The sequence below is a fragment of the Erpetoichthys calabaricus genome, chromosome 10 (genome assembly GCF_900747795.2).
Source record: "Erpetoichthys calabaricus chromosome 10, fErpCal1.3, whole genome shotgun sequence".
Lineage (NCBI taxonomy): Eukaryota > Metazoa > Chordata > Cladistia > Polypteriformes > Polypteridae > Erpetoichthys > Erpetoichthys calabaricus.
Genome location: NC_041403.2, coordinates 121,034,700 through 121,061,723, shown reverse-complemented (window position 1 = coordinate 121,061,723; position 27,024 = coordinate 121,034,700). Strand labels below are relative to the sequence as shown.

The 27,024-nt window shown below is 40.8% G+C and overlaps 2 protein-coding genes across 2 annotated transcripts; both read right to left on the bottom strand.

Annotated features, from left to right (window-relative positions):
* Window positions 1–4,147: 4,147 nt before the first annotated feature.
* LOC114659386 (troponin C, skeletal muscle-like) lies at window positions 4,148–13,789 on the bottom strand. Its single transcript, XM_028811844.2, has 6 exons — window positions 13,668–13,789; window positions 9,907–9,958; window positions 9,290–9,433; window positions 9,084–9,198; window positions 4,950–5,086; window positions 4,148–4,537 (listed from the first exon to the last, which is right to left on the bottom strand). The coding sequence occupies exons 1-6, from the start codon at window positions 13,668–13,670 to the stop codon at window positions 4,506–4,508; spliced, it is 483 nt and encodes a 160-aa protein (XP_028667677.1). The 5' UTR covers window positions 13,671–13,789; the 3' UTR covers window positions 4,148–4,505.
* A 924-nt stretch (window positions 13,790–14,713) lies between these two features.
* LOC114659385 (troponin C, skeletal muscle) lies at window positions 14,714–21,590 on the bottom strand. Its single transcript, XM_028811843.2, has 6 exons — window positions 21,431–21,590; window positions 18,428–18,479; window positions 17,437–17,580; window positions 17,220–17,334; window positions 16,048–16,184; window positions 14,714–15,057 (listed from the first exon to the last, which is right to left on the bottom strand). Exons 1-6 carry the CDS (start codon window positions 21,431–21,433, stop codon window positions 15,026–15,028), a joined length of 483 nt encoding a protein of 160 aa, XP_028667676.1. The 5' UTR covers window positions 21,434–21,590; the 3' UTR covers window positions 14,714–15,025.
* Between the last annotated feature and the right edge of the window lie 5,434 nt (window positions 21,591–27,024).

Genomic DNA, 27,024 nt, shown 5'->3' with positions numbered 1-27,024 from the left:
CAGATACACTACATGTTAAAATACTGCGCTATATTCTGGCATGGGATGTTTGCATTTGCAGTTAGACAGTAATGTTAACTTACTTTAGTTATTTGTTTTGATGTGCAGTCACAAGGTGGGTGCTGCCCATACTGGTGTTGTTAGGCAGATTTGCTGATTTGGGTGTTTGAGTATTGAAGAACACCCTGGAGTGATGGAGATATGCTCTAGAGTGGAGAGGAATGAAGATCAGTAGGAAGAAGACAGAATACATGTGTGTAAATGAGAGGGAGGTTAGTGGAATGGTGAGGATGCAGGGAGTAGAGTTGGCGAAGGTGGACGAGTTTAAATACTTGGGATCAACAATTCAGAGTAATAGGGATGGTAGAAGAAAGGTGGGTGGAGAAGAGTGTCAGGAGTGATTTTTGACAGACGGGTATCGGCAAGAGTGAAAGGGAAGGTCTACAGGATGGCAGTGAGACCAGCTATGTTATATGGGTTGGAGACGGTGGCACTAACCAGAAAGCAGGTGACAGAGCTGGAGGTGGCAGAGTTAAAGATGCTAAGATTTGCACTGGGTGTGACGAGGATGGATAGGATTAGAAATGAGTACATTAGAGGGTCAGCTCAAGTTGGATGGTTGGGAGACAAAGTCAGAGAGGCGAGATTGTGTTGGTTTGGACATGTGCAGAGGAAAGATGCTGGGTATATTGGGAGAAGGATGCTAAGGATAGAGCTGCCAGGGAAGAGGAAAAGAAGAAGGCCTAAGTGAAGGTTTATGGCTATGGTGAGTGAGGACATGAAGGTGATGGGTGTAACAGAACAAGATGCAGAGGACAGGAAGATATGGAAGAAGATGATCTGCTGAGGCAACCCCTAATGGGAGCAGCCGAAAAAAGATGAACATGAGTACTGAAATCTGCATCCCCTGTGGCTCATTGTCATCAGCTCTTTTAATGGCAGTCCTTTAGACAGGCTGTGACACAGTCTATACAGGAAAGGGTTTACTTGTTTTTCATAAGGGGGTGTCTGTGTGTTATGGAACTGGAATGAATGAGGCCTCTTTCTTTTTTAAAAATAACACATGTCCCAAAGGCTACAACAGCAACCTATATTGGATGGTACTTACAAATTGGTGACATTTTTAATATCTGTAATCAGAAGCAATGTTCACACAAGATTATTTAATAATGCATGTCTCCTATCACTCTTAAAAATAATGGTTCCACAATGGCAGTAACAGAAGGGATCCTACTCTGTTGGGCCCTCGATCAAGGCCCTTAACCTGAAAATTGCTCCTATGGGTGCTGTACAACGGTTGACCCGGTGCTCTGACCTCCAAAGCACATGCGAAAAGACAATTTCCCCTTAGGAATTTATAAAGGATATCAAGATTGAAAAAAAAAATACTGAGCTGTGTGATTCCATATAGACCATTGATTGACAAAGAACCATTTAAATCTGGGAATGGTTCTCTGTATATGAAGTTGGTTTTTCAGGCTTTAAAAGGTTCCTCTTATGTGTCCAAAGCAGAAATCTGTAATGTAAAGTACACTACCCTATAGGAGGATACAATAGAGCAAGAGAACCTGAACTTAGTCAGTGTTACCATATGCACTGAGAGTCCTTTTAAAATCAGGAACCCATAGGTGTTCCACAATTCTGTTATCATTTATCCAGGTCATTAATGAAGCATATTACAGATCTAAATAAATAAATATTCCATCTAGAAATTCTATGTGGATGGTTCTTTTTGGAACCAACAATTGTTCCTCTGTTGAATCACCCAGAAGTAACAGTCTGGTACTTTTATTTTTAAGAGTATGCTGGATTATTTCTGAGTGCACCAGAGAGGGATCACAGATATTGGAGATGTTTGCCAAAATAAAGACATTTACAAAACATTTCATTACTATAAAGGAGCATCATGTATTTTAAATCAGAATAACATCTATTATATATATTTATTAATGGTTAAGGTATGTAAATGCATTTACCTGTGAACGTGTTACAGCACTCTCCGCCTGAATTCGAGCGCCATACACAAATAAACGTAAATTGAAACTGAATTGTCAAACCAGATTAGTCCATTTCAGAGTCATGGGCAGAGTGTCTGTCCATTACTGGGCTAGATCAGTATGATCATAATGTCAGGCTGGTTTGTTTCATTTGATAACTTCATTCAGATCACAGCTGAACTACACAATATGCTGCTCTGAATGGAGATTTGAAATGTTAACCATTGATTCTGCTTTGATTTCCGGTCCTCACAGTGTCAATTCAATGTGCAGTGCCCTAGAGATGACATTCTCAAAGTATGTCCTGTAATCCGCCTGTGGTCCACAACAGTGCCTAGTGGTCTGAAAGGGGGCAGTCGTCTTATGGATTCATTAGTATATTACGTACTTAAAGTAAGCATTACAAACTTAAGTATTTGTTAATAAAAATCAGGCCTTTGTCCAACATGCACACTGCTAAAAAAAATTTAGGTTTGTGAGCAATGGCTCTAAAACGACCACATCATGGACACACCATTTGTGTTTCATGCAGGTGGTAACAATGTTTACTTCAATTCCATACTCTCCTGCTATGCTCCTGCGATCTCATCTTCTGTTTCTCTCTTGACACTTCTTCAGGTTAGTCTCCACTGTGGCGGACTGCCTGCTGCTCAACCCGGCCAAGACGCCCAAAGAAGAGAAGGATGAGGGACGGCAGCTACTGAGGGGCACTGCCTCCCCCAAGATGCCAGATGGCGAGTTCCCTGCAGCATAGCGGTGCCCTGGATTCCCACAGGGCATCATGGAATCTGTAGTTCAGCATCACAGCCCTGCTGGATACCGTGGGTGCCACCAGTAGACGCTGCAGGGATCTTTATTTTCCATATAGCCTGGAAGTACTCCCAAGTCACAGGGTCGGAAGCCCCAAAGTACTTCAGGGCTGAAGAAAACCTCAAGTCCTCCATCTGACCCGGAAGTGCTGGCAAATCACGGAGATGGAAAAACGGAAGCACTTCCGGGTCAAGGACAATATGAAGGACTACTGAAGACCCAGCAAGTGAGCCGGAGTTGGGAGGTGTGGAGGAGTGATTTGAGTATATAATTAGTGATTTATTGTTATCGAATTGCCTGTTTATTGTGGCTGGGGTGCTTGGAGGCACTGTTTAAAAGAAGAAAATAATTAAACATCTTCTTGGTGCTTTTAACTCGTGTTGGCAGTGTCTGTGTGTTGGGTTAAGTGCCTGTATAGCGCCATCTAGTGTTACACAACATAGTCCTAATGATCTCTTTTATGGAGAACTGGCTGAAATCCAGACAGGATTAGGATCTTAGTATTTTTCACTTAAATACCAATTAGTAATATCAACCCCTCCATTATTTTTCTTATCCAGCTTATTCAAAGCAGGGTCGGAGAGAAGCTGGAGTCTATCCCAGCATGTGATCTGACATGCAGCATCTATGACTTTGGGAAAGTGGCCTTGTCCTGGGTCCAAAATACTTAAAGTACCACTGCCCAGTGCAATTAAAATGTACATCTGTGATATACTAGTATTAATCTGTAAATTCTACATGGCTCTTCCTTCAAATGTGTATTTGTATATTATTTTGAATATGAGATGAGCTTTTTTGTCACGAAACTTTCCTTGTGAATTACCAGATTAGAACTGACCGTCTATCTAAAGGTTCTTCTCATAGCTGTAGTTTCAGAGCCCTATAATTCTAAGTCACACTTTGGGGTTTGGTGTTTGAGGTCCCCCTCTCTGAACCCAAATAGGGTGTGGCCTATTTGCGCCCATGGCTGTAATCAGGGGGGTTACTTCAATGTGTCAGGACTAAAAGGGGTGTGACTCCACCATAATTGAGCTAATTGAACTTCAGTTCTGAAGCGCAGACCCGTAGGTGCTGTTCAGTTCATAGACACCATGTCAGTCAGTCAGCCAGTCATTGTCCAACCCGTTATATCCTAACTATAGGGTCACGGGGGTCTGCTTGGAGCCAATCCCAGCCAACACAGGGCGCAAGGCAGGAATAAACCCCGGGCAGGGCGCCAGCCCACCACTACAGACACCATGTTACCTGTTTAAAAGTCCGTCTGTATATTGAGCACGTGCTGCAATGCTTTAGTATGAAATGACTCATCTCGTAAGCAACAACCTAGAAAGACACTTAAGGAAAGTCCACAGATATTTTATTCAACCCTTCATATTCACAAATGTATATACAGACCGAATTTCGATAGCTGTTGGTGTCAACTACTGGCAAGTTTCCATTTACGTGCATGGCTTTCCTGCAGGCTGGTCATAAGCTCTTGCTATGCTGGTTTACAAGGCGGTCCTTGTTCGAATTTATAAGCAGTTCTACTGTATCTTGATTATCCAAAAGGCTTGCTTTGCAGAGGATTACTTTGCAGGGTCGACTGAGGGCTCGTTGAAGATTACAGACAGTTGCGGTAGTGATAGAGAGAAATGATAGATGCGGAACGGGTTGCGGGTGACGGTGAAAATGCAAAGAGGAATGTCGGTCAGATATTTACTGCACACCTTCCATCATCTTGAGGAACTCTGCAAAAATAAAAAATTGAACAGCGGATCATTCGTGTCCTTCGCCAAAGAGAGGCTGTTAATAAAAAGAAAAAAATATCAAAAAGATTTAACATAATGAGCTATGTGAAAGGCGCCATATAAAGTTTGACGGAAGTTCACGGGGTACTCCAGCCAGAACGACGCGCCACCTTTAATCCCAAGGTGCCACTACTTCTTAAAATAATAAGTCTGGTTCTGAAAATCCCGTAAAAAAGTAACCGCCTTGCTAGCCATGCAGCGCCTGTAAGTATAAACTGAACATTAGTTTATGTAATGCAGCACACTAATCGCTCTCCTTTGGTAAAAGCACAGGAGCGTCGGGATTTTTTAATCTTCAATTTTTGGATTTCATTCACGATTCTATGACATCATCATTGAAGACGACACTCACCGTCAAAGTCCAATTTGCCATCCTGGTTTTTGTCACCATCAGTAATCAGCTCGTCAATCTCGGCGTCCGTCACCGCCTCGCCGCCGCTGCGGATGAGGGCGGCAAATTCATCGCGGTCGATGTAGCCGTCCGCGTTTCTGAAAGAAAATGCATAGAAGATCGGTCGGGAAATGCAAATGTCATTTGTCTGTGGCAAAGTAATTTCTGATCTTATGTGATGAAGTCAGTCTGCAGAAATTAAGAAGAAATCAGATTTAGAGGAGGCAACTACAACGCAGAAAGACACGCCGCAAATGGCATTCAGTACGTCGCCATGTGATTGGTTTAATGACGGTGGGTACCGTTAAGGACACTGCTTAAGTAAGGTATTGATTCGTACTCGAGCAGAAGAACAGAGAATCACGTCAGTCGCCCGACTTGGGGTTTCCTCTCCACCAAAACCACTAGATGGCGCGGTGCCGGAGCGCCCAATAGAAAACCATTCAACTGTTTAAGATCTTAGTGGTCATGAGGGCGCCCAAGTTGTGTTGCTACCAGTTGCACAATCAATGAGTCATCACTGCCTTTAAATTATCTAATTATTTAATAAGATAACATTTATTTTTCCTTAATTTACATTCAGAAAATGTGACATTTATAGTTATGTTTCTGTCATATCTTGAAATACTTTAACTCTGTTTCATCATTTTGTGAAGTTTGCTTTCTTAATTGTATCCAAACATCCATCCATCCATTATCCAACCCGCTATATCCTAACTACAGGCTTAGAATTAAAAACCAAAGGAGCAGACAAGCCTGCAAACAATACTGAATGCCAGGGGTCATCTGTTTCAATGTTATACACTTGTATGTATTAGAAAATAATGGTTTAAATAAGCAGATTTTTTTTTTTAAGTTATAGAAGAAAATTCTTAACCATCTAATATAACTCAATTCTTTTCTATATTCAGTAAAAGGTAGCATAACCAGTCTGTATTTTCAGGATCAATGCAAAACATAACATATACTGGCTTAATTAAAGAACAATAGGAATCCAAAAAAGAAGACACTGGCTGAGACAAAAACCTGTAGCCATTAGGGGGGGCTCAGAACTGAACTTGAGAAGCACTGCTCTAGAAGTGTGGATGACCCCAGAACTTGTTCATTTGCCTTCAGTCTCCTCACTTCAAACTTTTCTTTAGGAAACACAACATGTTGGAACCAGAAGTTAGTGAATGCCAATCTAAGCAGCTCTTGGGGGGCATCTCTTCACTGTGCCTGTCAGAAGTGGGTGTGATGTAAAGTGGGCAGAGACCTCATTACTTACATTAGGAAGTGAGGTGCAAACTTAGAAGTCAAGTTTAGTGAATCGAAGGACTACACCTGTGTATGCTTCCCAGTGCCATGGCAGCAGATTGCATTATTAATGATTATTATTTAGCTGATGCTTTTATCAAAGATATGTTTAGTTACATTAGTTTTGTTTGTCCAGTTGGGGCACAGGCAGGTGAAGTGACTTGACAGTGTCAATAGCTTGATTTGAACCCACAATCTCAGGGATTAACACCCAAAGCTTAAACCACTACACCACAGTAGACAGCAGCTACTGCTATAAATACCAGGGGCAGTAAAGGCTCATCAGTAATATTACTAATACTGTATACTGTAATTTTCCGCTTGTGTCAAAGTAAGGCCATAGCCTCATGATAAGAGAAGTCAAAAGAATGATGAAAGTGAAAGATTTGCTAATATCCCAGAGTGCTCAGGATAACAGGATCTCTAACCCACCTAATTGCAATTCATGGTCAGCTAACAGCTCAGGTCAGGTTAGCAGAGTCCACTCAAGTCGCACCCGAGCCCACATGCCAAATGGGATTGATTTAGAATTGCAAATTGGCTTAATCTGCATGTCTTTGGAGAAATGGAAGGAGAACCCCCAAAGACATGAGGTTGAACATACAAAGTCCAACTAGCAACAACCAGACGCACGATTTGAACCCAGCGACAGTGTGAGGCAGCAGCACTATTAAGCATGCTTAGAAATAAATTATAGAAGAATAATAATGGCTTCATCCATTCAGTCTCTGTTCATGTTAGTACCTTTAGAAGCTGAAGCTGAACACCAGAGGATGTCAGTCTATCCCAGGGTGTTCTTTGGCACACAGACCTACTCCACACCCATCTAGAGCTACCAAGCAGTCTAGTAATCAGGTTGGGAGAAAACCTACAGGCTCACTAGGAGAGCTTGCAAGCAGTGCCCAGAAGGTGCCACAGCATAATGAGACAAAGAGCTGAACAGCTGCATGGTGGCACACGCCCGAACCCATAGAGGTGTTCCATCTGCATGTGGCAGGACCGTGAACGAAAATTTATGTGCAAATGGAGGGGAAATGTAGATGTCAGGTGGTACGGTGGCACAGTGGGTAGCGCTTTGCCTCGCAGTTGGGAGACCTGGGGACCTGGGTTCGCTTCCCGGGTCCTCCCTGCATGGAGTTTGCATGTTCTCCCCGTGTCTGCATGGGTTTTCTCCAGGCGCTCCGGTTTCCTCCCACAGTCTAAAGACATACAGGTTAGGTGGATTGGCGATTCTAAATTGGCCCTAGTGTGTGCTTGGTGTGTGGGTGTGTTTGTGTGTGTCCTGCGGTGGGTTGGCACCCTGCCCGGGATTGGTTCCTGCCTTGTGCCCTGTGTTGGCAGGGATTGGCTCCAGCAGACCTCTGTGACCCTGTGTTTGGATTCAGCAGGTTGGAAAATGGATGGATGGATGTAGATGTCAAAAAGAAAACACCTGGGACAAAATGGTACCACCGGTTAGAAACTTGTTTTCCAAACCCACTGATTTCAGCATTGTCATGGAATGCTAAAGGCCTCTCAGCCATACTGTGGGTAAGGCAGAAACCGGCTGTGAGTGCTACTGCTTACAGCTGCTATTACTATAACAATTATTATTATTAATTGAGTTATTATTATATTGTCAAATCAGGCTCACCTTAACAGCATCATAGGCCCCCAGGCAAAGTATTGCGCTGGGGTCTCTGTTTTGATAGCAAAAGAGAAACATACGTAGGCATCAGAAACATTGTGGGCCCCAATGTCCTGGGGCCCTCAGCCAGCACCTGTTGTACCCATATGTTAAGATGGCTCTGATTGTCGTATCATCTTCTAACCTACTTCATAAAGACTATAATTGCAGGAGGTGCTGGTGCCTAATCCAGTCAGCACAGGATGCAAGGCAGGATAGGGTGCCTGTCCATCGCAGGAATATTATTATTATTATTATTATTATTCAAAGTATTTTAAGGAATAGTCCCTTTGCTACTGCATATGCCAAGACACAGTGCAGTTTTATGTGGTGTGTGTATGTGTATATATGTTAAGGGATTGACACAAATTTAAAATGGTTCCTTTCTGTAGTCTAGTTTAAGTGTTTTAGTTTATACGTAATGTCTGTAGGCTTTGGTGTAGTGTATGAACACGCATGCATATCCAATGTGCACTACGGCCAATTTGGCAACGCCAATTCATTTCACTTGCATGTCTTCAGACTATTGGTGGAAACCCACACAGACATGAAGAGAACATGCAAACTCCATGCAGGGAGGACCCGGAATGTGAACCCTGGTCTCCTTACATCAAGGCTGCAGGGCTACCACTGCGTCACACTGTTGCTGTTATTATATTAATATTAATTGCTATTATTATATTAAATTAATAATCATATAATTTTAATCAATTTTCTTAAGCTGTCAGTTCATTCCAGTTCTGGCTATAGGCTTCCAGAGTCTCCCTTCAGCACTGAGGTCAAGATAAGAACGAACCCTGGACAGAATGCCAGCCTATATTAGGGAACACGTATGATATCCCTGCACTCATTTTAGTGTTGCTATAAATATGTAAATTAAAAAAAAATAGATAATTAAATAATTTCACATTTCGACGTGAAAAAGGTGGATGATTGTGGTCCTGTTGCAAGCTGGGCCCATTCCACCCCTGCCCTTTGTTTTTTGTCATCATTCCTTTCGGACGCAGTGCTCTGCACTATGCATCACTGTCTGTAAAGAAGCATGCCATGCGCGGGGTCCACTCAATGGCTCAGTGTCAATCTCCAGCTCACTGTGGACATGTGTCTGCATTTAGACCTACAGCAGAACATACCTATCTAAGATTCTGAAGAATTCAGCCAACTCTTCCTCACTCTTTCCGGCCTGATCCTCTTTCATCTGGCGCACCATCATAACCAAGAACTCTTCAAAGTCGATGGTGCCGCTGCCTGGCAGGATAACATTTAGAAGATGTCACTCACAGTTTCGCAACAGTGTGAAGAAAACACAATTGAATTGGACACAGGGAAGAGGTCTTACCATCCTCATCTACCTCCTCAATGATGGCATCCAGCTCTTCTCTGGACGGGGTCTGGCCCAGCATCTTCATGACAGTGCCCAACTCCTTGGTGCTGATGTCACCACCACCATCAGAGTCAAACATGTCGAAGGCGGCCTTGAACTCTGCAGACAGTCAAAGAAAAGTGCAGGGACACAGACAATCAGAGGCAAGTGACACAATGTCCAGCCAAGGAAGAGAGAAGTCCAATCTCAAAGCAGGCCGTTTTCAGGCTCTGCACCTCATACATAACAGAAAACATTTGCTGTTTGTTTTTAATGTTTTTAGGCCTTTACATATTAAAAAAATGCAGCAAGCCCCAGAGGAGTGGAAAGCATAGGCTCAGCCCATATCAAGATGACACTCTGAGTGTCAGAATACGTGATTACTAATCATAGACACACAAGCATAGCAGCACCCTCTTATCATAAACTACAGTTATATTAAATTATTAAATCAAATACCTAACAATAATTAAACTAAATTAATTCCTAGTGGAATTGCTCATCAAACATGGAAAGCTGAAACATCCCAGCTGAAGCCTGGGTCTGTGTTTTGGCCCAGTACCTGTCTGCAACTGGAAGTCCAGCACACTTACCAGCAATCATCTCCTCGCTGAGGTAGGACCGCGCTTCTGACTGCGCGTCAGTCTGCAAAAGAGAAGCGTCAGAGGGCATGTCAGGATTGGGAATCTCGACTAATTCTCTTTCTCTGCTGTCACTAGTGAACATACTGTATATCTTGTTTTGATTTGACTCCAAGTGTGCACAGAGGTTTTACAATGCTTTGTGTTTTGTATTGCCTTTAGTTGGCTTTGCTATCTTGAGTGCATTTTACTATTAATCTTTATGCTTAACAACAGCTCTTAAATTTGTTTGTTTTAGGGGTCTTCTCCATGATTTATTTCATGAGTCTCCTTATCGCTACATTTCAAGAAAAAACCTGAACTATCTGACATACGTGCCACTAAGTAGACCCACTAGCAGGCCACTGGGACCATTCAGCCTGATATGTTAGCCTAAGTTTCTGTGTTCTGTGTCCCCCCTCCTGGTGCTCTCAACCTCTCCCCAGGGAAGTATTTTTCATACCTCCAGGCTCCATAGGATGCTTCCTGGTACCCAGTTACTACTTCCCACTTTTGAAATTTCCTACTCATTTGACCTGTCTCAGATATGACCTCGTCCACAGCCAACAGTGGCAATTGAGTACACTCCTCACAGAGGTGTACCGTGAGGTGAAACTGACAAAGGCTGAGAACTGGACGCTTCTTGTGTATGAAACCTCGCTTAAATGAGTATCCATGAATCTCACACTTACATGCATGCCTGTGGGTGGACCATCCTGAAGAGGGAGGACAGTCAATGAGGAGTGATTTAGACTTCGCAAGATGTGATTCCTTAGTCTTAAAGTGCTGCCTGTTACTGATCAACCATTACAACGACTCCCACGAAAACCGTAAAAGATGCCTGACTGCATACAGACTGAGCTCTTTACCTGGGTGTACTGTAAGTGAGCAGGAGCTCCACACTTGTCAGACCTTCCTGAACATTATAAAGCAGAATGGAGGGGAACCCCAAAGTTCTCCCTGTGTTTTCACAGAATGGACAGCATGCATGTGTTTGTTATCTATCTATCTATCTATCTATCTATCTATCTATCTATCTATCTATCTATCTATCTATCTATCTATCTATCTTTATATATAATCTTCATTTGGATCTTGATCTTTGTTTGTCCGCGAATTCACTGCCTTGTGTGGTGTTCCTGCTGTGTTCAGTAGAGGGCAGTAGAGTATTAGATAGATAGATAGATATGCACTATATAATAGATAGATAGATCATATAGATCTATCATATAGTGCCTTTCACATCTATCTGACAGGGTAATACATAACATTAAACTGACCACCTTGAATAAATATGTGTGTGTGGCCCCGTTTGGCTTGTGCCTTGTGCCCTTATTCTCAGAACATGGACATATATATTTTTGCATCAAGAGTATTTCTGTTGATGTCTGTAAAATGGCAGACAGCGCCGAAGACCAGCTGTCTTGTCTTGACATGGTGTGTCATAGTGGATATGAAGAAACTGTCCATTATTATGTATCTGTATTGCCTTATTTGCATTTCTTGGTTATTGCCTAGTGGGTTCCGAGCTGGGCAGTGGGGGTCTTGAAAGTCACCACTTTTAACTAAGTCAAAGGAAGGCAGTGTGTTTTATATCAAAAAGCTGCAGGTTCTCTCCCCACCTCTGACTCACAGTGTGATCCTGAACAAATCCATTCTCTTGGTTGAACTGCAAGTATAATAAATCTGTATAAGCATTCATCTATATTTTGCAAAGGGTCACATATTTTTTGATATTAGTTCGAGAAGTGCTAATGTGCATAGGTTTGCTGCATTGGCCATCACTATCCGTAACGAGAGTACACGTTCTCCTCATGGCCGTGTGTTGGTTCCTGTTAATTAAATATTTAACCATGACTTGTCATGAGCATCTTGAGGTTTTTGCGAGCAGAAAGGGCCCGAGAGATGAAAACACAAGCTGAAAATCAAAGCTGAGGGCACACAAGGGGTTGTTATCAAGAAGGAAAAAAGACGGTGCCAACCTGTGGTGTGAATTTTGCTCTTTCTTCTGTGTCCTTGTGGGTTCAAAGACCTGCAATTGAGATCAACTGCGAATTCCAAATTGAACCTGTGTGTATGACTGACGCCATGTCTGCAGCTGTCTTGTGCTCCAAACTGCTGGGATCTCTGAGAGTGAGCAGGTTTGAGGGTGTTATGTTATCGTTTATGGACTCTGTCCCTGCTAGAAAGACAGCTGGTGCGGTGAGACAAGTCTGAAGGACAGCAGGAAGCCAAGAAGATGAGGGGGCTGAGAATTTGAGCTGTCAGTGAGCTCCTCCCAAGCCTGTTAGGATAGACTTCACCCTCAGGGAGCCCTAAATTGGATTGAGTAGTTAAGAATATTACTTTAAATGTCTTGACAGATTATGAAGATTATACGTAAAGCACGGAGGATTTTTAAATTCTGAGGACATTACTAAATTCAGACCTGACAGTAATTTAATTATCTTGTGTTATCTTTACATTATAAATCAGAAGTAATTTTTAATTCATTTACAATACTGTTGAGCTGCTTTTACAAAAGTATTTTTCAAGGCACTCTGCTGCATTGCACTGCTGTGATCCTGCACAAATGAAACGTAAAAGTAATTAGACGTCGAAGGACTGGCTGGAACAAACTTTTTAAAATCTCAAGTTATACAAATCATTAAGTGCAGCGTAACTGCTGCACGTCTGACCCGGACTGTCGTGTCATGTAACCCCAATTAAATTTAGCATCGCAGCCTAAGAGCAACAAGGTGTCACTTAGTGTTTGGATGGAATGTGCTGTTTCAACGAAAAGTCCCTCTTGGTGGCATCTGAACCATAAGGCCAACCTAGGATTGGGTTACCTCATTGGAATTAAGATCATTTTTCATCTGACAGTGTACTCACCTTTCCCTCACTAGATTTACAAAAAGAAAAAAGCAAGCCAAGAACAAGCTGGGCCAAAAACAGCCATAAAATTGTGACTAAGCAGATCTCCAAGTGCAAGCGATATGGAGCTACATCTGGGATGTAAATGAGCCAGTCACGTAATAAAATAGCAGGGGAATACAAATTCTAGACATGTAATGTGTTTCTAGGTGCCCTGCAATGGACTGCCATCCCCTCCTGCCTTACACCTAATGTTGTCATTCTATGTCCTGAAATCCAATATTGGACTGATTTGATTCAGAATGTGAGTAAAAACTTTAATTATTTATTATTCTCCAGTGAAAGCTTGAGATTACAATTAACTTGGAAAATTCCAATTGATTTCCCAAGAGGCTACATTTGTTCTACCCATGTCCAGATGTTAAAAAATCCAAAATAATAATAAAATTTGTTTTTGAAAACAATGTAGAATTTTTAAAAGAATCAGAAATGAAATTGTTAAAAAAATGCAAGATGTTGATTTTTCCAAATAATATTCATTTGCACCCAGTAAGGCTAGTATTTCAAGTGAGTCTTCCATTAAGCTCCCTACTGCCAAAAAGGACACACTTCCAAGCAGAGTGTTTCCCTTCTGGATGTGTGCTTTGTATTATGTGGTTGCATATTTGCTATGGCGAGATAACAGATAAAAAAATAAATGTTTAAATGTTTTTCAATCAACTGCTTACTACACTGATCATACCTAACTAAGAGACCAAAGGCAGACTTCCTTCCGTCCTCTGCTGATGATCCCACTATATCTGACTTAGCTGACAACTCGGCTTGCTCCCCCCTCCTCACTCAATAAATAAAGCAGACAAATTCAGGGACATCCTTACCATGTTTGCAGGTTATGGAGGAACACTTCCTCCCCACTTGAGTCCTCTGAAGAATGAACTGCTACTGATGTCCTGCACAGAAAGACTAGGCGCCCACTGGGATTGATCCGACTCTTTAAAGCAGCCCCCCTCCTCCCCCTTCCCACCCCCTCTCCCAGTATAGCATCTTAGACATTTTAGGGCAGAGGTCTGGACAGCCACCAATCACACCCTGATGTCTCAGTTACAGATTCCTCCCTGCAGAGCTCCTCCTGGGTGAGATCAATTGAAGAAAGAGAAACTCCGCTTTTACAAGTTCTGAAGAGAGTATGCCTGTCTGTGGTCTTCCAAAGCTGGGGGCCTCGTCCCTGATGAGCCACTTGAAAGAAAGTGACAAGAAGATGAAGCTGTCCAAGGACTTGAAGGAGCTGCTCTGGCTGGCAGCAGTTTGTAAAGATATATTAGAAAGCATATCACCTATAACTCAATCCGTCTCTACCATTGCTTCTAAAAATAACATTTCAAAACTGGTTGATTTCAAATGGGTGTATTTATAAAGAAATAACACAAAACTATGAAAATCATTTTAATGTAAACTCAATTCATAATACTATTAATATAATATCTCTTTCCCTTTGAGAATGTAGCAACCTAGATCACTACACTTGCAGACATTATATCTTCACTGTTTTTCTATATTTTAAAAAATCATGTAAAATCTAAAGCACATACAGGGAAAATTAAGAGCTAACTCTTTATCAGGTATATTTTAGGGATGTGAGTGGAAACTAAAGTACTGGGAGAAATCCCAAACCATCACAGAGAGAACATACTAACTCTACACAGCCAGGATTTAAATAACTGGATCCTTTATTTTGAGGTGAGTGCTCTGCCATGGAAAAGAAACCTGATGCACCGTAATCAGAACAGGTACGGTTCATTTTCGATGCTCGTGCTATTCAGGATGTACTGGCCTGGTTATCAAAGGCCTAATGTGAGTGACAAATATAAGCCACTGAAACTCCCAGTGGTGAGTAGCACAACAGATATAACAGTGAGTACAAATGCCTGAGACAAAATTTGAAAAAAACTTTATTTAACACAAGTTGTGTGCTTTACAGTGCTGTGCTTGAGATGTTACACCATTTCTGTCCTTTGGTTCGCACAGTTCAGCTCCTCTGGTGAAACTGGAAACATGCAGAGGGCTTCCAGTGATGAGTAATGCAGATCTCATCTTGCTGTTCTTTTACGGCTTTCATGACTCCATTGAGGCTTGGCTGGCATTGCTTCTCTGCTGAAGGGTGAAGATTCAGTTGTGTTGTACCACAAATTGTTACAAAAAAGGTTATGCTGATGTGTTGTAGAGGAATGTTGGCAAATTACTGTATGTTTTCCATCATCTTCAACCACTCTGAAAAAGACAAAGTCAACAACACATGAACAAATCTGTGAAATGGGAGCCAGTAACTGAGCTGGTGGGCACAGATAAACTGTTGGTGCATAAAACAGTTAAGATCATACATGGCATTTGTATTGGCATGTGGCTCACTGTAATTACAGCATTGTGGGTGCTGACTTTTGCCCTGGTCAGTGTTATGAAGTGATGTATTAGTGGCATATAAAGGGACCAATATTAAACAGTGGAGCAACTGAACATTTAACATTTCTATAACAAGAAAAAGTATTGAAGAACTGATACTCTTCACACTAATGGACTCTTGGTTGACTGCACATTTATAGATGGTTGATCCTTTGCATAATCGCAGGCTGCCTAAATGTTAAAGTGAGAAGGTTGCTGACACTTTCAACCTTTATGGATCATGCACAACTGAATAAAATGATGGAGATGAACAACTGACAGACTAACCATTCAGGGACAGGTGACCAAACATACACATTTGCTACATCTGAGACAAGCTAAGTTCGTTGGTACACATGGCCAGTGAAGCATCTGCACATTGAACAGCTGATGTATTAAGTGCTTAAAAAAGATGACACCCTAAGTAGGGCAGGACCGCAAAATTTGGTAAAGAAATGTGTATTACATTCATTGAAATGTGAACAAATTAAAACATCTTTGTTTTCATTGTCAAAACATAACAGAGTATTCTCAAACCTGCTTACTCTAATTCATGGACATGGGTAGACACAGCCTATCCTGGAAGCATCAGACACAAGGTAGGAAATAGTCCTATAGAGGGCACCAGTCCATCCCAATCCTTGTTACAATTAGCAATCATTTTGTGCTGATGTGATTCATTATTCTCAACATCGTGAACTGACTATGTGGTTCTGAGATCTCAAAGGATGGCTGATCTGTTAATTTATTTAATTATCAGATTGACAAAGGCTGTGTCTCGGTTTTATTCATTTAAGGATGGGGCTCCCCTCCCAGACTCACCATCAAAATCGATCTTGCCGTCATTGTTTTTGTCTCCGTCGGCCATCAAATCATCCAGTTCCTCATCTGTCACATTCTCACCAGAAGAACGGATGATTTCACCAAGCTCTTCGCGGTCAATGTAGCCATCTCCATTCCTGGTAAGGTGTAATATTACAAGTGTCAAAATGAGGAGCTACTTACAGTATCATAAGACCAACATGGAAGAATGTGGAAGAAGCAGCTAAACTCATTGTATACTGAAACAATCTGCAATCTGTCCTCCCAATCATCATTAAATCCAGTTTGGAATGGGCCTGTGTTGGCAGCATTAGGCTCCTTACTAAGATTACCAACTGGAAGTACAAAAAGTTTAATTAAACAAACCACTGCTTCAGTTATACAGTATAGGTGGGGTCTTACTGAAGAGTCAGGCATGTAGTGCAAAATGACCCTGGATCAGTAAGCAGCAGTGTGCTCAGGGATTACATTTGGGAGAGAAGCCAAAGAGTGTGCGTGAGGCTCTAAGCAGTCCTGCTAGAAGCCAGAGAAGGTGAAGTTCTCAACCTATTATGGAGTATCCATAACAGAACTCCATAAGGTCCCTATACAAAGATGGAGAGTGAGCTATAAATAACATAACACTCTTAAAACTACTTGATTCAATGTAGAGTCATAGGCAGTTATGTGCAAGGCAGCGACCAAACTAGAATAAGGAGCCCGCTTATCTCATGACCCACCCTTGTAGCACCGGGTCAATTTGGCATTGCCAATTACCCTAACATGCAGACATGGTGAGAATGTGCAGTCTCCACACAGACAGCAGACAGGAAATGAACCCAGAATGCTGAATCCGTGAGGCAGCAGCAGTCACCACCATGCCACCTAACTGCACTATAAAATAAATTGAAACCATAAAGAGAAAGAACAAACCATGGAGTATTTTTGTTTAAAGTCTGCACATTGCTTTAAGAGGATTTCATTGAATTTAAAGGTGCAGTACTTCAACAATTTTATCAGAATGTGAGTTCCCCACAATGCTTAGAGCCCTGTCTCAGCACACTGAATTTATTACATTATTTCCGTTTAACCCATAAGTATATTTGATTAGCTTTCATTACTATATTGACTTCCATTTGGCCAGCTTACTGCAGGTACTACCCAGCTAGAGCTGTTTGGGCATTGATACATACTTGTCAAAAACCCTAAAGAACTCTGCCAACTCTTCCTCGCTCTTTCCAGCCTGATCCTCTTTCATCTGGCGCACCATCATAACCAAGAACTCTTCAAAGTCAATGGTGCCGCTGCCTAGAAGGACAAAATTTAGCTGAGGTCACCCACATGCTGTAGGTGTGCAACAGAGAAAAGTCCAAATTTCAGAGTTAATTTAAAATGGAGACAACGTCTTACCATCCTCATCTACCTCCTCGATGATGGCATCCAGCTCTTCTCTGGATGGGTTCTGGCCCAGAATCTTCATGACAGTACCCAACTCTTTGGTGCTGATATCTCCACCACCATCAGAGTCAAACATGTCAAAGGCGGCCTTGAACTCTAAAAGCAGTCACCCAAATGTAAAACACAGATAGTGAATCATAGTGAACAAAAAGGCGGACATTAATACACTAGAGATGTATGAAATTTTCCATTTACTGTGTTACTTGATAAAGAAATTGTTTAAATTTGGTTTCAATTGTTATGTTTTTCCTCTAAATGAATAATCTTTCTTTGTGTTATAAATCCTTTAATAAGGCTTTTGTGGAAATCAGGCATCACATTACATCATTATTAGGATACACACTGTTATTTTCTCTTAATGATATATTCACGCCCATCACCACCTCAGTTCTCAGGGTTTCCAACCTTTATTAAAAAGATCATTATTTTTGAATTTATAGGATGATGGATTGGTGTCTTGACAATGGTACACACCTACTGGTTGGAACTGATTTTGGCTCATAATAGTCCTCTTCAGGCAAAGACAGTTTTAGATAATGGGTTGACATTATGCCAAATGTGACTCTGCAAATTCTTAGTGTTGGTGAAAATGACCAATAGGTACTGAAAATCTGCCTAAGTTGTATCTATTTCTGCCTTTTGGACATGGCTCCAGCTGGGACATGTCTTTAATGTGGGTGGTACTTTACGTATTGTGGCAATGTTAATATTGCCTGCTCAGCTGATGACATTTCTCTAAGCACTGGGAAAAAATATGGCTCTTTAATTGCAACCAAGTATCAAGTTAAGCAGTTGTAATTACATGGGTTATATGGAAATACACATAAATATACATAATGCTCTTATCTAAATTTGTGAATTATTCAAATGCATTTATGCGCCGAAGTGCAAATTAATCATCATGCCAAGTGAGTAAGTAGGGGAAAAAGACACACTCTCTTACCAGCAATCATCTCTTCACTGAGATAGGACCGCGCTTCTGACTGCGCGTCGGTCTGCAAAATAGGAAGTCAAATGTTAGTGCACATTGACCCAGGAGAAGAGTAAGAAAGGGTGCAGTCCTGCCACCATTAAAGTTATTCTAATTAAATTGCTAACATACTGTACAGACATGGACAACAATGGGCAAATATAACTGGAAGAGAGCAAGCAAATGTTTCAAATTTAGTACATGCTAAACACACCATTATTAAAATTAACAAAGTTTGAAAAGCAGTGTCATCTGTGCCCAGATGGTATCCATATGAATTGCTGCAGTAGTGTACTATTAACTTAGAACTATTTTATATAAAATTATAAGTCTCAATGCTTTAGGAAGGATTTGTAATCCACTGTGATGGGCTGACATCCTGCCCAGAGACTGTTCCTGTCTTGCACCTGTTGCTTGCTGGGATAGGCCTTGGCTTCTTCACAAACCTGCTGCAGATAAGTGGGTGTTTAGAAAATTAAAAGATGGATAGATGGTTTGCAAGGCACAATCGGATTTATCTGACCTTTTCAGAGTACAACACGTTGAAAAAAATAATCTACTTGACTATTCTTTCATGGACCAGCATCCTTTCATTTCAGACCTGCATCTGGTGCTACCATAATAAGCACCGACTGTCAATGCATGGATACTAAGACTAAAAACTATACCAAAATTGTGTGACAAAAAATTTTTTTATATATATTTATTTATACATACTGTATATTATATATATATATATTATATATATATATATATACACAATACACTCAGAACTCACAAAAGAAGTGTACTCAAGATGATGTCAAATGTTTTTCTCAAAATTCTTACTTTTTTCATAAGGATTTAATAAAAGAAAAATCTGTTATAGGAGTAAACAAGTTTGGCATTCTGATACAGTAGGACTGCTAATAAATAAGGGATAGATCATTTTTGACTCTGCTTTTGCATTTAAATGTATTCTACTGAAAGACTGGTATATTATATGACTGCATTATATTTTTTAATAATTTATAGAAATTGATTTACATAAAAAAATAATTTTCATTCTAATGGATACAATAAGTCAGAGTCTGAAAACAATATGTATGTCGTACAATCATTGTGTTTACTTATTTTTTCTGATAACTTGCCTTATTCAAAACACTGACAGAGTGAAAAGGCCCGTGCATTATAATAGCTAGTGATACAAAGCAGAGTGGCCTTAGTTTGCTTTTGTTTGATGCCACTTTAGTTAATGCAGTTTGTACTTGATTAAATTCCCAACCTATGTTGATGTTTTACATTGATATAACAGTGAGTTTTCATAAAAACAAACACTTCATGCGATGAGTATGTAAAACTTCTCACGCTTTTTAAAACATTCACCTATTAGATTCCAGGATATTAATAAACCAGCGGCAGGCGCTTCCTAATTCCTAATACGGAGCAGCAAAAGGCCCGAGATCAGTCATTTTCCCAGCTCATTTTACAGAAGGGCCCAAAAGCCATCTTCAGACAGCTTGTGATAGAGGTGTTGGGTTACATGGTAGTAAACAGGCCACCGTCCTCTGCTGGTTGAAACTTTTACTGCAGCTGCTATACAGTGTCACGACAAGCTGGGCACATGTTCTTTGATACTGAAGCACAATCCTTAAGAAACTTCTCAGACAAAACTCTAGCATGTACCATTTATAAGGCTCCTGTTAGTAATTTAATTAAGCCGGCAAGTTATTTTGAATCGTTTGAAAACTGTTTAAGTATAAAATGTTAACAAAAAATCAAGATGCTACATTTATTTTTCAAACACATATACTCTGATTAGAAAGAAGTGCTAAATGCCCATTTAACAGTTGCAGCAAATCTTGCAGTAGATTTCCACTAACATATGTCAGAAAAGAGACTCTATGAGTTATTTGACACACCTCTAAAGAGTCTTATTAAGATTGCAGGATGCTTTAATACTTTTAAATGTATATAACTTCTCTATCAATATCAGCTCCTGGCTATTACACTGTTTAAACCTGACAGAACATTCAACTCTAAAATCAGAAACAAAATTGGAAACCTCTATTAGACCAAATAGGGAGATGACATGAGAGCTCAAGCCTTCTGCAGTTGTTCAGCAAACAGTGGTTGCTGGGTGTTTCAGTCTGTTCTTACAAAGACAGTCTATTCTTCCATTAATGAAACTTAACACTTGTCATGAGTGCCCCTAAGTGTGCTTCACTTTGTGCTGCATCTCAGCTCTCACTATAATTCAAAGTGGATTCTGACCTCTGAAAACATGACATCCTTTAGTCAAAGCCAGTCCAGAATGGGGAGACAATGTCCAATCACAATGGGCTTTGCTCTCACTCATTAAACTGGTTGACTCCCTGGCCACCTTAGTCCCCTCTCCCCCCACACCCCATACCCCCAATCAATCTCTCCCTCTCTCTAAATTAATTCAAACTAATGAAAAGAAGAAAAAAATACCAAGACCTTTTATAGTCACACTATAACCAGTGGATTTTCTGCCTATAATCAGGTCATTGGTTATTCCACTGACCTTTCACAATTCTTTGATAATTCATCCATTTAAGCCCTCACAGTTCAACCAGAAAATATTAAAAACAAAATAAAAATATTTTTACTATAAATTTAAAAGTTAAATGACTAAAGAAAACCATGGAAAACATAATCAAATCAAAAACTTCAGTAACTGATGTTAGTGTTTATAAAATCAGGCAAATTTGATTCCATAAATAGCAACACTGTTCATAAAATAAAGGTCTGAAGTAATGGAAGTCTCCAGAGACAACAATTGTTGCTAAATTCATCTATCCATTCCTTATTTTTTCTTTTGTTCCTCAGTTGTTATGCCAACAGTCCAAAAGTTGTCCTTCTCTGCTGGTCCCATCTGAGCCTGTAATCCAAATACTGGTTCTCTTTCTTGATTCCTCAGCCCTTATAAAAACCATGTCACAATTAAAGATATTAAAGAAAAAGTCCTCTTACCATTTTGAACGAGTTTACTTAGTGACACAAGAATGAAGAAAGCCAAGAGAGGGCACCCAGACGTCCTCCACAACACAACCCAGAAAGCCTGATTGCCTTAGTCAGCTCCTAGGTTTTGTACCTTGACACATATGCTAAGATTCTTCCAAAATATTCAGGATTGGGTAAGACGTCCAAGCCATGTCTGAGGCATCCAATCAGAAGCTCAAATTTTTCTAGCTATGTGGGTACTTTGATTGACAGCACCGGCCATTTCCCCTTATTTAGATGAAGGACAGGCCTCTCTGCCTCAATGACATTTAAAGCAAAACCTTGAAGATGCTAGTAAGTTATTTTGGACACACATCAACCGCGGAGTTATTGCATATGGCTGTTCTACAGAGAGGGAGGGGAATCTGGCATCTTCAAGCAGAATAATAAAAGCTAATTGTGTTCTTGTTCAGCAGTGCCTTGGGTATAATGGAGGCTGGTTAAGTTGTACATGCAGCCTAGTCCTTGATCTGGCACATCATCTGTTAGTTAATGTCCCTTGTGTAAAAGAGTGTTCATTCATTATTTTATATCACTAATTCAAAAAGAATGGCCTGCTGCAAATATGTCTACATATAGTCGTTAATTTTGTCTTCAATTAGACAGGTGGCAAAAAAAATAAAAACAAATTGCAAGGACAAAACATTGACAAACATGTGGATAACTATCTACAAATTTTCTAATCCAACGTAGACCCCAGACACCTCAAACACAAAGCATGAGAAACATGTGCTGACATTTGGCAAAGTCCCAGGAAGAAAGAAAACTGAAATACACAAACATTTTAAATATTGATAGTGACCAAAGCTTCAAATACTACTGTAATGGCACAGTGGATGGACACATTATCAGGCCTGAGCCTAATTTTCAGCTATAGTGTCTTTTATATGGAGTCTGCAAGTTCTCCACATGCTTAAGCAAGTCTGGGCACTTCGTCTCTCTCTCTCTTTTACACAATGTAAAGACACTCTGTCAGGCCGTGTCATCCCACTAAATTGCTCAACATGAGCTGTGTATGCACACTGGGATAAATATAATAATTAGTAAACAAATAAATAGAAAACTACATTTTTTATGAATATCTTAGTACTTCATTTTCTGCGTATATAAATTTTGCGTCTTTCATTTTGCTTAATACTTTAAATAATTTTACTTAATACTGATTTATTCTCTGCGGTGGGTTGGCGCCCTGCCCAGGATTGGTTCCCTGCCTTGTGCCCTGTGTTGGCTGGGATTGGCTCCAGCAGACCCCCGTGACCCTGTGTTCGGATTCAGCGGGTTGGATAATGGATGGATGGATGGATGATTTATTCTATTACAGGGTCACCCTGATAACAGGAGTGGTCTACCAAAGGACACACTACTTTACACCCTTACACCTACTTGGGGAATTTAGCCTAACACGGTTGATGAAGCGATGCTTGAGGAAAACTGGAGTGCCTTGAGAACATTTACTTGAACTCAGTAAAATATAAAAACTTCACACAGATAGTTGTTAGGCCAGGTCTACGAAGCTATGGTTCAACAGCACTAACCACTTGTCCTACTTTCCAGATAGTATTGTTCTATTTACTGAACTCAAATAATTCAGTTTTAAAGTCACAGGAGGCCTGTGCTCATCCCATAAAGGACTGGAAACACCTGGGTCAAAAAGGTGGCAGGTACTACAGTTTCCAAGGTGAAGACCCATGTGAGTGAAGTTTGGGTAGGCCATGGAGAAACACATTTGGATGGCCTCAAAAAAGTCTTGGTAAACCACTTGATGACTTACAAAGGACACACAACATATCACCGAGTGTTCTCAGCAACTGAGGATCTGTGGCCTAGGTTGCTGCAGTGATTAAAACATTCTCTAAACACAAGGCCACAGTGATTCATGAGAATCAGCTGAGAAAGCACTGGATATTGCAGGGGTGTTTCAGCTAACATGACTCTTGAATGTTACATGGAGGGAGGAAAAAGTGTCTAGGGGCTGGTAGACTAGGGTGGTTCTAACAATTTTTAAAAAAGGAGAACAAGAGTGTATGTTCTAATTTCTATGGGATCACACTCCTCAACCACATGTAAAAGTCTATGCAGAAGCTCTGGAACAGAGAATTTGTCTAGGATTGGAACCTGAAATCCAGGAGAAATACAGATTCCTTGCTGGCCATTAATCACTGGACCAATGCTTTGTCTTTGTGCAGGTATATAGAAGTTTGCGAATCTAGTCTACACATTCATTGTGGGGAAAAAGCTTTTGACCCAGTACACTGTAGTCTCTTGTAGAAAGTGCTGCAAAAGTATCCTGGAGCTGCCACTGCATGGCATCTGTTGTCTGAATTTACTTAGTGAGAGCTACATTTAAATAGTCGGAGTCAAGTTTATTGGACTCCTGAAAGAGTTCATCTTGTCTTTTCTTCTGTTCATGATTTTCATGGATTAGACACAAAGCTTCATCTGAGGTTTGAAGGGTATCCAGTTTGGGAACTTCAGGGCTGCCTCCCTGCTGTTTCCAGATAATAATTTCACCATGGCCTCATTACACCATAATCTCAGGTGCACACTGGAACAGTTTTCTGTTGAGTACGATGCAGTTGTGAGAAATTATTCGAGGTTATTGTGCTGTCACAAGAAAGAGAGTCTTTTACCCTGGTATAAGCAGCTGCCTCAAGGTGAGTGGTCCTTCCGCTTTGAGGTTTGTGGCAGGCGGCTGAGTGGTTCCAACAGGGTTGAGATCCCATGATCATAACCCATGGCCCCACTGCAAACCAAGGGGGCTGCCCTCTATCAGCCCGGGGGAGAAACTGTCCCACAAATACTCTCTCCCCCGGTCCTTTCACATTGTGGGTGTCCTGGCCGTGTAAGGATTCCGACCACCCGCCACAGGTCTTATACACGGATTGAGATAGAGGTGATCACATGATTGATCAATGAATTGGGGCAGTGGCAGAAGCTCAGACTTCAAACTAAATACTGAATATACCAGTTGATTTACATCCCCATCCTTAGATGTGGTCACAAGCTTTGTGTAATGATCAAAAAAATGAGATTGTAAATAAAAGGTGACAACCCCTAGGTTTGAAGGACTCCTTGTTGAAGAGCTCAGCAATATAGGATCTTGAAATGAAACCATTTTTTCCTCTGTGTTGAGAACAGACAAGTTCAACTTTAAGCTTTTTGTCCTATGAGCGTACTAATGCATAGTGTCTATAAGGCAATGAAATTCTTATTTACATGTTTCATGAACAGTTGACAATAATGGAATACCAACAAAAAGACACACACAAAAAAAGAGTAGATGTGCTTTAGACATATAGTTAAAATACTACCCGGCTGCCTTCCACAGTGGGTGTACTAAACACCCAGAGAACACCCAAAGAAATACCTAGAACATGCTGTAGGAAATATATCACTCTACTTGTATGGGAGCCTCTGGGAGGAGCTAGATACATTGGCCTGGACTGTCCAACTTGGCTTGTTGCCACTGTAATCCTTATTTTAACATATAACTGCACGTGAGTGAATATTGTTTCTTTCTCTCTACACGAACTGTGTCTAACAATACAATTCGCACAAATGAGAAATGATTTAACCGTGTGCATGGTTATGTGGGCCGGACTTTTTCAAATCTCTTTGCATAAGCTCTTGTCTCGTGGGGCTTGAAATTTTCTCTTGTGGGATTTCACTTTCACCAAACAAGAAATCTTTTAATTCTCGCAGATACACCTCTTCATTGGGAAGAAACACTACTTATTTTTCCCAGATGGCAACACGAATTAGACGATCTACAAGTCTCCAACTTAAAGTTTAATTCCAAACAATATGTTCGATCTCTTTTCGCTGATCCATTATTTCACTGAGTAATAATTTCCATTTGTTTGCGCTAATGCGATCTTTACTATCTTTTTTTGAGAATTTTGAATTTGCGTACTTCCATTATCTGTAACCTGCTCTGCATGTGTACCGCGGCAATGTTTCTGAATTCTTTACGACGTTCTACTTTGTCATGTACTTTGTCTTTTATTTCCGGCCCCGAGTGTGGTTAAATCTATTGGCACAAAGACTCGTCTTGTGGAACGTGTAAGTGTCTCTCCGAGAAAATCACATCTCGTCTCCTTCTAAGATTTTTTTTTTATAATAGAGAGATTTTCAATAAATATAACATTTTTAGTAACAAAAAAAAGTTGCATGGAAGAAGCAATTGTTTCCATGAAAACTAGAAAACTGAGCAAGATATGGGAAAGAAAGAAGTGAGCATAAAACAAGAGTGACTTCAAATTTTATTGGTCCAATACCGAGCTAAAAGTGGAGGAGAAGAGTATAAGGTAGAACTCAATGTAGACAATATAAGCAGTTATATATTATGGCTTGGAGTCATATAAGTGTACAAAAAGGTCACATTTTATCACAGGAGTTGGCTTGTATAAGACTGCCCGTAGAGGGTGGAGAGAAGAGTAATTTGTGCCCACAATGTCCCACAGAAGTATTTACAACTGGAATAGCACAATGGTTAGCACTGCTGCCCTGTCGTTTCAAAACAGTGGGCTCAGAGCTAGTCTTTGCTTGTGGGGAGCTTGCACATTGGTTCATACCTGTAGGTGTTTGCCTCCTGATTCTCCAGTTTTCCTCAGTTATTCTAAAGATATGTGTGGTAGGATATTTGAAGACTCTAAACTGGCCAGGCATGAGTGAGTGTGGATATGCATGTGAGCATACCCTCTAACAGAGTGGTTTCACATTCTGGGCGGCCTCCTCCCTTTTGCCTAGGATCAAATAAGGCTTATTTACATGTAAGTTTAAATCATTAAGCATTAGTGATAACGGGTAATCGTCACTCAGAGGTTAGAAAGTATTTCTCACACAATGTGCTGAAGATGCAAATGACATGATATTTTGTAGCACCGTTCAGATTTTGGAAAAGTGAAGTAAAAATGAACTGATGGATTCTGTGGGACTGAAAGGACAATTCTTAAATTCTCAACTCAAGAAGATGGGATTTTTTTTAAGAACTATTACACTTATCTAGGACTCATACAGATAATATTGTAATTTATCCATCTCTCCATCCATTAATTTTCTTTAATTATAAATATAATTTTTAAACAAGCTAAATGTACTTCTTTATAATATATTCATTACAGTAAATCTAATAAATATTCACTTTGACATATTCTTATTACAATGCATCTATTTGTATGGGTGATAATGCAAACAGCAGGTTTCTTTGTGAACACTTACTGTAGTAGGACCTGTGACAGACAGGATGCCCCTTCAGCATATGTTCCGGGGGAGCAAGCATAGGAGACCCAATACCTCCCGCTGAAAGCTAGATGGCAGCCTCCCTGGGTTGCAGCAGTGCCTCGGACTCCTGCTGGGCTTCATGGGAGTTGGAGTTTGGTGCAGCCCTGTTGGGTTCCGCAGGTGCTGCCACGGGGTGCTGCAGCGGGACCCGATGGGCCCTTGTGGGCAGTATTTTCACCACACCCGGAAGTGCAGTCAGGACTCGGCCATCAAGCACCTGGAGCACTCCCAGGTGCCTAATAAAAGGAGCCAGCGGCCACCACTCGGGAGCCTGAGTAGGG